At 42.1% G+C, this 10,118-nt stretch overlaps 1 protein-coding gene across 1 annotated transcript in view; it reads left to right on the top strand.

Moving 5' to 3' along the window:
- The first annotated feature begins 7,347 nt into the window (after positions 1 to 7,347).
- pcsk1nl (proprotein convertase subtilisin/kexin type 1 inhibitor, like) overlaps positions 7,348 to 10,118 on the top strand; it is an 11,951-nt gene continuing 9,180 nt past the window's right edge. Inside the window, exon 1 of the mRNA XM_024406094.2 lies at positions 7,348 to 7,558. Within this exon, the coding sequence (XP_024261862.2) occupies positions 7,448 to 7,558 (111 nt within the window). The 5' untranslated portion in view covers positions 7,348 to 7,447. The remainder of the gene's footprint in view (positions 7,559 to 10,118) is intronic.

Genomic DNA, 10,118 nt, shown 5'->3' with positions numbered 1-10,118 from the left:
TATCTCATCTTTCTACCATAAGGGCACAGCTAGTATCTCATCTTTCTACCATGAGGGCACAGCTAGTATCTCATCTTTCTACCATGAGGGCACAGCTAGTATCTCATCTTTCTACCATAAGGGCACAGCTAATATCTCATCTTTCTACCATAAGGGCACAGCTAGTATCTCATCTTTCTACCATAAGGGCACAGCTAGTATCTCATCTTTCTACCATAAGGGCACAGCTAGTATCTCATCTTTCTACCATAAGGGCACAGCTAGTATCTCATCTTTCTACCATCTACCATCTTTCTACCATACGGGCACAGCTAGTATCTCATCTTTCTACCATAAGGGCACAGCTAGTATCTCATCTTTCTACCATGAGGGCACAGCTAGTATCTCATCTTTCTACCATAAGGGCACAGCTAGTATCTCATCTTTCTACCATAAGGGCACAGCTAGTATCTCATCTTTCTACCATAAGGGCACAGCTAGTATCTCATCTTTCTACCATAAGGGCACAGCTAGTATCTCATCTTTCTACCATAAGGGCACAGCTAGTATCTCATCTTTCTACCATGAGGGCACAGCTAGTATCTCATCTTTCTACCATGAGGGCACAGCTAGTATCTCATCTTTCTACCATGAGGGCACAGCTAGTATCTCATCTTTCTACCATAAGGGCACAGCTAGTATCTCATCTTTCTACCATGAGGGCACAGCTAGTATCTCATCTTTCTACCATAAGGGCACAGCTAGTATCTCATCTTTCTACCATGAGGGCACAGCTAGTATCTCATCTTTCTACCATGAGGGCACAGCTAGTATCTCATCTGTCTACCATAAGGGCACAGCTAGTATCTCATCTGTCTACCATGAGGGCACAGCTAGTATCTCATCTTTCTACCATAAGGGCACAGCTAGTATCTCATCTTTCTACCATGAGGGCACAGCTAGTATCTCATCTTTCTACCATGAGGGCACAGCTAGTATCTCATCTTTCTACCATAAGGGCACAGCTAGTATCTCATCTGTCTACCATGAGGGCACAGCTAGTATCTCATCTTTCTACCATGAGGGCACAGCTAGTATCTCATCTTTCTACCATGAGGGCACAGCTAGTATCTCATCTTTCTACCATGAGGGCACAGCTAGTATCTCATCTTTCTACCATGAGGGCACAGCTAGTATCTCATCTTTCTACCATAAGGGCACAGCTAGTATCTCATCTTTCTACCATGAGGGCACAGCTAGTATCTCATCTGTCTACCATGAGGGCACAGCTAGTATCTCATCTTTCTACCATAAGGGCACAGCTAGTATCTCATCTTTCTACCATAAGGGCACAGCTAGTATCTCATCTGTCTACCATGAGGGCACAGCTAGTATCTCATCTTTCTACAATAAGGACACAGCTAGTATCTCATCTTTCTACCATAAGGGCACAGCTAGTATCTCATCTTTCTACCATGAGGGCACAGCTAGTATCTCATCTGTCTACCATGAGGGCACAGCTAGTATCTCATCTTTCTACCATAAGGGCACAGCTAGTATCTCATCTTTCTACCATAAGGGCACAGCTAGTATCTCATCTGTCTACCATGAGGGCACAGCTAGTATCTCATCTTTCTACAATAAGGACACAGCTAGTATCTCATCTTTCTACCATAAGGGCACAGCTAGTATCTCATCTTTCTACCATAAGGGCACAGCTAGTATCTCATCTGTCTACCATGAGGGCACAGCTAGTATCTCATCTTTCTACCATGAGGGCACAGCTAGTATCTCATCTTTCTACCATAAGGGCACAGCTAGTATCTCATCTTTCTACCATAAGGGCACAGCTAGTATGTCATCTTTCTACCATGAGGGCACAGCTAGTATCTCATCTTTCTACCATGAGGGCACAGCTAGTATCTCATCTTTCTACCATGAGGGCACAGCTAGTATCTCATCTTTCTACCATAAGGGCACAGCTAGTATCTCATCTTTCTACCATGAGGGCACAGCTAGTATCTCATCTTTCTACCATGAGGGCACAGCTAGTATCTCATCTTTCTACCATAAGGGCACAGCTAGTATCTCATCTTTCTACCATAAGGGCACAGCTAGTATCTCATCTTTCTACCATAAGGGCACAGCTAGTATCTCATCTTTCTACCATAAGGGCACAGCTAGTATCTCATCTTTCTACCATGAGGGCACAGCTAGTATCTCATCTTTCTACCATAAGGGCACAGCTAGTATCTCATCTTTCTACCATGAGGGCACAGCTAGTATCTCATCTTTCTACCATGAGGGCACAGCTAGTATCTCATCTTTCTACCATGAGGGCACAGCTAGTATCTCATCTTTCTACCATAAGGGCACAGCTAGTATCTCATCTTTCTACCATAAGGGCACAGCTAGTATCTCATCTTTCTACCATGAGGGCACAGCTAGTATCTCATCTTTCTACCATAAGGGCACAGCTAGTATCTCATCTTTCTACCATAAGGGCACAGCTAGTATCTCACCTTTCTACCATAAGGGCACAGCTAGTATCTCATCTTTCTACCATAAGGGCACAGCTAGTATCTCATCTTTCTACCATAAGGGCACAGCTAGTATCTCATCTTTCTACCATAAGGGCACAGCTAGTATCTCATCTTTCTACCATGAGGGCACAGCTAGTATCTCATCTTTCTACCATGAGGGCACAGCTAGTATCTCATCTTTCTACCATAAGGGCACAGCTAGTATCTCATCTTTCTACCATGAGGGCACAGCTAGTATCTCATCTTTCTACCATAAGGACACAGCTAGTATCTCATCTTTCTACCATAAGGGCACAGCTAGTATCTCATCTTTCTACCATGAGGGCACAGCTAGTATCTCACCTTTCTACCATAAGGACACAGCTAGTATCTCATCTTTCTACCATAAGGGCACAGCTAGTATCTCATCTTTCTACCATGAGGGCACAGCTAGTATCTCATCTTTCTACCATAAGGGCACAGCTAGTATCTCATCTTTCTACCATAAGGGCACAGCTAGTATCTCATCTTTCTACCATGAGGGCACAGCTAGTATCTCATCTTTCTACCATAAGGGCACAGCTAGTATCTCATCTGTCTACCATGAGGGCACAGCTAGTATCTCATCTGTCTACCATGAGGGCACAGCTAGTATCTCATCTTTCTACCATAAGGACACAGCTAGTATCTCATCTGTCTACCATGAGGGCACAGCTAGTATCTCATCTGTACCATGAGGGCACAGCTAGTATCTCATCTGTCTACCATGAGGGCACAGCTAGTATCTCATCTGTCTACCATAAGGGCACAGCTAGTATCTCATCTGTCTACCATAAGGGCACAGCTAGTATCTCATCTGTCTACCATAAGGACACAGCTAGTATCTCATCTTTCTACCATAAGGGCACAGCTAGTATCTCATCTGTCTACCATGAGGGCACAGCTAGTATCTCATCTGTCTACCATAAGGGCACAGCTAGTATCTCATCTGTCTACCATAAGGACACAGCTAGTATCTCATCTTTCTACCATAAGGGCACAGCTAGTATCTCATCTTTCTACCATAAGGGCACAGCTAGTATCTCATCTTTCTACCATAAGGGCACAGCTAGTATCTCATCTTTCTACCATAAGGGCACAGCTAGTATCTCATCTTTCTACCATAAGGACACAGCTAGTATCTCATCTTTCTACCATAAGGACACAGCTAGTATCTCATCTTTCTACCATAAGGGCACAGCTAGTATCTCATCTTTCTACCATAAGGGCACAGCTAGTATCTCATCTTTCTACCATAAGGGCACAGCTAGTATCTCATCTGTCTACCATGAGGGCACAGCTAGTATCTCATCTTTCTACCATAAGGACACAGCTAGTATCTCATCTTTCTACCATGAGGGCACAGCTAGTATCTCATCTTTCTACCATAAGGGCACAGCTAGTATCTCATCTTTCTACCATAAGGACACAGCTAGTATCTCATCTTTCTACCATAAGGGCACAGCTAGTATCTCATCTTTCTATCATAAGGACACAGCTAGTATCTCATCTTTCTACCATAAGGACACAGCTAGTATCTCATCTTTCTACCATGAGGACACAGCTAGTATCTCATCTTTCTACCATAAGGGCACAGCTAGTATCTCATCTTTCTACCATGAGGACACAGCTAGTATCTCATCTTTCTATCTAATTCCATGGGGAGAAGTTAAGCAAAGGAAAGGAAAACAAGAACAGTAGATAGAGGAGAGTATTATTAGTAGGATATATTATTATTAGAGGAGATGGAGAGCATTATTAGAGGAGATGGAGAGTATTATTAGGATATATTATTATTAGAGGAGATGGAGAGCATTATTAGTAGGATATATTATTATTAGAGGAGAGTATTATTAGTAGGATATATTATTATTAGAGGAGAGTATTATTAGTAGGATATATTATTATTAGAGGAGAGTATTATTAGTAGGATATATTATTATTAGAGGAGAGTATTATTAGTAGGATATATTATTATTAGAGGAGAGTATTATTAGTAGGATATATTATTATTAGAGGAGATGGAGAGTATTATTAGTAGGATATATTATTATTAGAGGAGATGGAGAGTATTATTAGGATATATTATTATTAGAGGAGATGGAGAGCATTATTAGAGGAGACAGAGAGTATTATTAGGATATATTATTATTAGAGGAGATGGAGAGTATTATTAGAGGAGACAGAGAGTATTATTAGGGATATATTATTATTAGAGGAGACAGAGAGCATTATTAGAGGAGACAGAGAGCATTATTAGGATATATTATTATTAGAGGAGACAGAGAGTATTATTAGGATATATTATTATTAGAAGAGCTGGAGAGCATTATTAGAGGAGACAGAGAGCATTATTAAAGGAGAAGGAGAGCATTATTAGGATATATTATTATTAGAGGAGACAGGGAGCATTATTAGAGGAGATGGAGAGCATTATTAGTAGGATATATTATTATTAGAGGAGATGGAGAGCATTATTAGTAGGATATATTATTATTAGAGGAGATGGAGAGCATTATTAGTAGGATATATTATTATTAGAGGAGATGGAGAGCATTATTAGTAGGATATATTATTATTAGAGGAGACGGAGAGCATTATTAGTAGGATATATTATTATCAGAGGAGATGGAGAGCATTATTAGAGGAGATGGAGAGCATTATTAGAGGAGATGGGGAAAACTTAGGACACTAAAGAGGCCTTTCTACTGACTGAAAAACTTCAAAAGAACAATGCCCAGGGTCCCTGCTCATCTGCGTGAACGTGCTGCAAGGAGGAATGAGGACAGCAGTAAATTGCAATGTCCGTACTGTGAGACGCCTAAGACAGCGCTACAGGGAGACAGCTGATCGTCCTCGCAGTGGCAGACCACGTGTAACAATGCCTGCACGGGATTGGTACATCAGAACATCACACCGGGACAGCTACAGGATGGCAACAACAACTGCCCGAGTTACACCAGGAACGCACAATCCCTCCATCAGTGCTCAGACTGTCCGCAATAGGCTGAGAGAGGCTGGACTGAGGGCTTGTAGGCCTGTTGTAAGGCAGGTCCTCACCAGACATCACCGGCAACAACGTCGCCTATGGGGAGGAGATGGGGAGTATTGTTAGAGGAGATATAGTATTATTAGAGGAGAGGGGGGAGTATTGTTAGAGGATATATAGTATTATTAGAGGAGATGGGGAGTATTGTTAGAGGGGATGGGGAGTATTGTTAGAGGAGATATAGTACTATTAGAGGAGATGGGGGAGTATTGTTAGAGGAGATATAGTACTATCAGAGGAGATGAGGGAGTATTGTTAGAGGGGATGGGGAGTATTGTTAGATGGGATAGGGGAGTATTGTTAGAGGATATATAGTATTATTAGAGGAGGTGGGAGAGTATTGTTAGAGGGTATATAGTATTATTAGAAAAAAAGAAAGTCTATAAACAGTGTGTGCAAATGGCATGAGGAGGTAAGGCAATAAATAGGCCATAGTTGCAAAGTAATTACAATTTAGCAGATTAACACTGGAGTGATAAATGATCAGATGATGATGTGTAAGTAGAGATACTGGTGTGCAAAAGAGCAGAAAAGTAAATGAAAACAATATGGGGATGAGGTAGGTAGATTGGGTGGGCTATTTATAGATGGACTGTGTACAGCTGCAGTGATTGGTTAGCTGCTCAGATAGCTGATGCTTAAAGTTAGTGAGGGAAATGTAAGTCTCCAGCTTCAGAGATTTTTAGAACACTAAAGGGGGAGGCTTGCAAGCTGAAGAACACCATCCCAACCGTGAAGCACGGAGGTGGCAGCATCATGTTGTGGGGGTGCTTTGCTACAGGAGGGACTGGTGCACTTCACAAAATAAATGGCATCATGAGGCAGGAAAATGATGTGGATAATTTTGAAGCAACATCTCAAGACATCAGTCAGGAAGTTAAAGCTTGGATGCAAATGGGTCTTCCAAATGGGCATGCATACCAAAATTTAGGCAAAATGGCTTAAGGACAAAAAAGTCATGGTATTGGAGTGGCCATCACAAAGCCCTTACCTCAATCCCATAGAACATTTGTGGGCAGAACTGAAAAAGTGTATTTTGGGAAGCTTGTGGAAGGCTACCTGAAACGTTTGATCCAAGTTAAACAATTTAAAGGCAATGCTACCAAATACTAATTGAGTGTATATACACTTCTGACCCACTGGGAATGTGATGAAAGAAATAAAAGCTGAAATAAATCATTGTCTCTACTATTATTCTGACATTTCACTTTCTTAAAATAAAGTGGTGATCCTAACTGACCTAAGACAGGGCATCTTTACTCTGATTAACTGTCAGGAATTTTGAAAACCTGATTTTAAATGTATTTGGCTAAGGTGTATGTAAACTTCAGACTTCAACTGTATGTTTGTGTATTATTTTACTGCTCTAGAGATAAAAGTATTGTTTGGATAACCTTATTTGCTGTTATTTATTGATTATTTACACTCTTTATGCAATGCGTAATGTAGAGAACACTGGAAGAAGAGTGATTACATAATTACCATAGTGAATTATTGTAATGTTTGTTTATGTGTCAATTAATCCCACAAGGGATGGGTTGCCAATTGGCGATTTGACACGAAAATAATATTTAATTCACAAAATGTCATTCATACAGTTTAATAACAGTCTGATATTCAAGGTCAGTGTATCTTCTGACATTCGTTTCCTCACGGCATCTTTTCCAGGGCGTTCATCTTCCCTCTCTCTTCTTCTTCTCTCCTCCTTCCCTCCCTCCTGTCTTCTCCCTTGTCCCCCTCCCTTCTCTCTGGATGTTTAGCTCCTCCCTCCCGTTTTCATCTCTCCCTGTCTGGCTCCTCTGGGTGATAGTCATTGTTTGTCTTCTCTTCGTTGGGGCAGCCTCGTTTCTCCTGAAGAATGTCGGGCCTTTTGACGACTAACTCCAGCTCCGTGCTCCTCCTGCTGTCTCTCTCCCCGGCCCTCCTTCTCCTCCTCCTCCTCCTCCCGCCGCTGCCGCTGGACGCCAAGGTAAAGATAGAGAAACGCAAAAGAGGCACATGCTAGCATCACATGATCACATCATCTCACAGGTGCAGCGACAAAAAAAAAAGTGCTATATTGTTGGGTTTATGTTGTTTCGGTATTTTGATCCTTGATTTTCCCTGTGATTAGTTAGTTAGTAATGATGAGTCAGCATGTGGCTCACAGCTTGGTGTTTCTGCCTCATTTGACCTATACAGGAATACATTGGTAACATACATAAACCATCTACTTGTTGTCTGTAGTATCTATCTGTTGTCTGTAGTATCTGTTGTCTGTAGTATCTATTGTCTGTAGTATCTATCTTTTGTCTATAGTATCTGTTGCTGATAGTATCTATTGTCTATAGTTTATTTTATTACCTTTATTTAACTAGGCAAGTCAGTTAAGAACAAATTCTTATTTACAATGACGGTCTAGGAACAGTGGGTTAACTGCCTGTTCAGGGGCAGAACGACAGATTTTTACCTTGTCAGCTCGGGGATTCGATCTTGCAACCTTTTCAGTTACTAGTCCAGCTCTAACCACTAGGCTACCCTGCTGCTCCTGGTAGTATCTATCTGTGGAGGAGAGATGGGGAGGGGGCGAGGGGCGTGGAGGGGGATGGAGGAGGAGGAGGAGGAGGGGGGAGATGGGAGGTGGAAGTTAGAGACGAGATGAATGTTGGACAGGAACTGTGCGTCACTGATGTTACCTCTGCTGTTGCTGTACAGGACCTAGGAGTCAGGTTGACTGCATGAGTAGCACAGCCAGTGATGTAGAGGTAAAACATCAAATGGTGGTTAACTCTAATCGCTATGAAAACAACGCTCCCTATACTTCCGATGCATTTTTCTGCATAAGGTGGACATACACTGGTTAACTTGCATCTACTGTCCACTACACCCTGGTTACAACACTAGGTTACTACACTAGGTTACAACACTAGGTTACTACACCCTGGTTACAACACTAGGTTACTACACCCTGGTTACAACACTAGGTTACTACACCCTGGTTACATCACTAGGTTACTACACCCTGGTTACAACACTAGGTTACTACACCTGGTTACAACACTTGGTTACTACACCCTGATTACTACACCCTGGTTACAACACTAGGTTACAACACTAGGTTACTACACCCTGGTTACAACACTAGGTTACAACACCCTGGTTACTACACTAGGTTACTACACCCTGGTTACAACACTAGGTTACTACACCCTGGTTACAACACTAGGTTACAACACTAGGTTACAACACCCTGGTTACTACACCCTGATTACTACACCCTGGTTACAACACTAGGTTACAACACTAGGTTACAACACCCTGGTTACAACACTAGGTTACAACACTAGGTTACAACACTAGGTTACAACACCCTGGTTACAACACTAGGTTACAACACTAGGTTACAACACTAGGTTACAACACCCTGGTTACAACACTAGGTTACAACACTAGGTTACAACACTAGGTTACAACACCCTGGTTACAACACTAGGTTACAACACTACAACACCCTGGTTACAACACTAGGTTACAACACTAGGTTACAACACTAGGTTACAACACCCTGGTTACAACACTAGGTTACAACACTAGGTTACAACACTAGGTTACAACACCCTGGTTACAACACTAGGTTACAACACTAGGTTACTACACCCTGGTTACAACACTAGGTTACAACACCCTGGTTACAACACTAGGTTACTACACCCTGGTTACAACACTAGGTTACTACACCCTGGTTACTACACCTGGTTACTACACCCTGGTTACAACACTAGGTTACAACACTAGGTTACAACACTAGGTTACTACACCCTGGTTACAACACTAGGTTACTACACCCTGGTTACAACACTAGGTTACTACACCCTGGTTACAACACTAGGTTACTACACCCTGGTTACTACACCTGGTTACTACACCCTGGTTACAACACTAGGTTACAACACTAGGTTACTACACCCTGGTTACTACACCTGGTTACTACACCCTGGTTACAACACTAGGTTACTACACCCTGGTTACAACACTAGGTTACTACACCCTGGTTACAACACTAGGTTACTACACCCTGGTTACAACACTAGGTTACAACACTAGGTTACAACACTAGGTTACTACACCCTGGTTACAACACTAGGTTACTACACCCTGGTTACAACACTAGGTTACTACACCCTGGTTACAACACTAGGTTACTACACCCTGGTTACTACACCAGGTTACTACACCCTGGTTACAACACTAGGTTACAACACTAGGTTACAACACCCTGGTTACAACACTAGGTTACTACACCCTGGTTACTACACCCTGGTTACTACACTAGGTTACTACACCCTGGTTACAACACTAGGTTACTACACCCTGGTTACTACACTAGGTTACTACACCCTGGTTACAACACTAGGTTACTACACTAGGTTATTACACCCTGGTTACAACACTAGGTTACTACACCCTGGTTACTACACTAGGTTACTACACCCTGGTTACTACACCCTGGTTACAACACTAGGTTACTACACCCTGGTTACAACACTAGG

Source organism: Oncorhynchus tshawytscha, linkage group LG16 (genome assembly GCF_018296145.1).
Source record: "Oncorhynchus tshawytscha isolate Ot180627B linkage group LG16, Otsh_v2.0, whole genome shotgun sequence".
In the NCBI taxonomy this organism is placed as follows: Eukaryota; Metazoa; Chordata; class Actinopteri; order Salmoniformes; family Salmonidae; genus Oncorhynchus; species Oncorhynchus tshawytscha.
The sequence above is the reverse complement of the archived record's forward strand: the minus strand, read 5'-3'. Positions and strand labels throughout refer to the sequence as shown.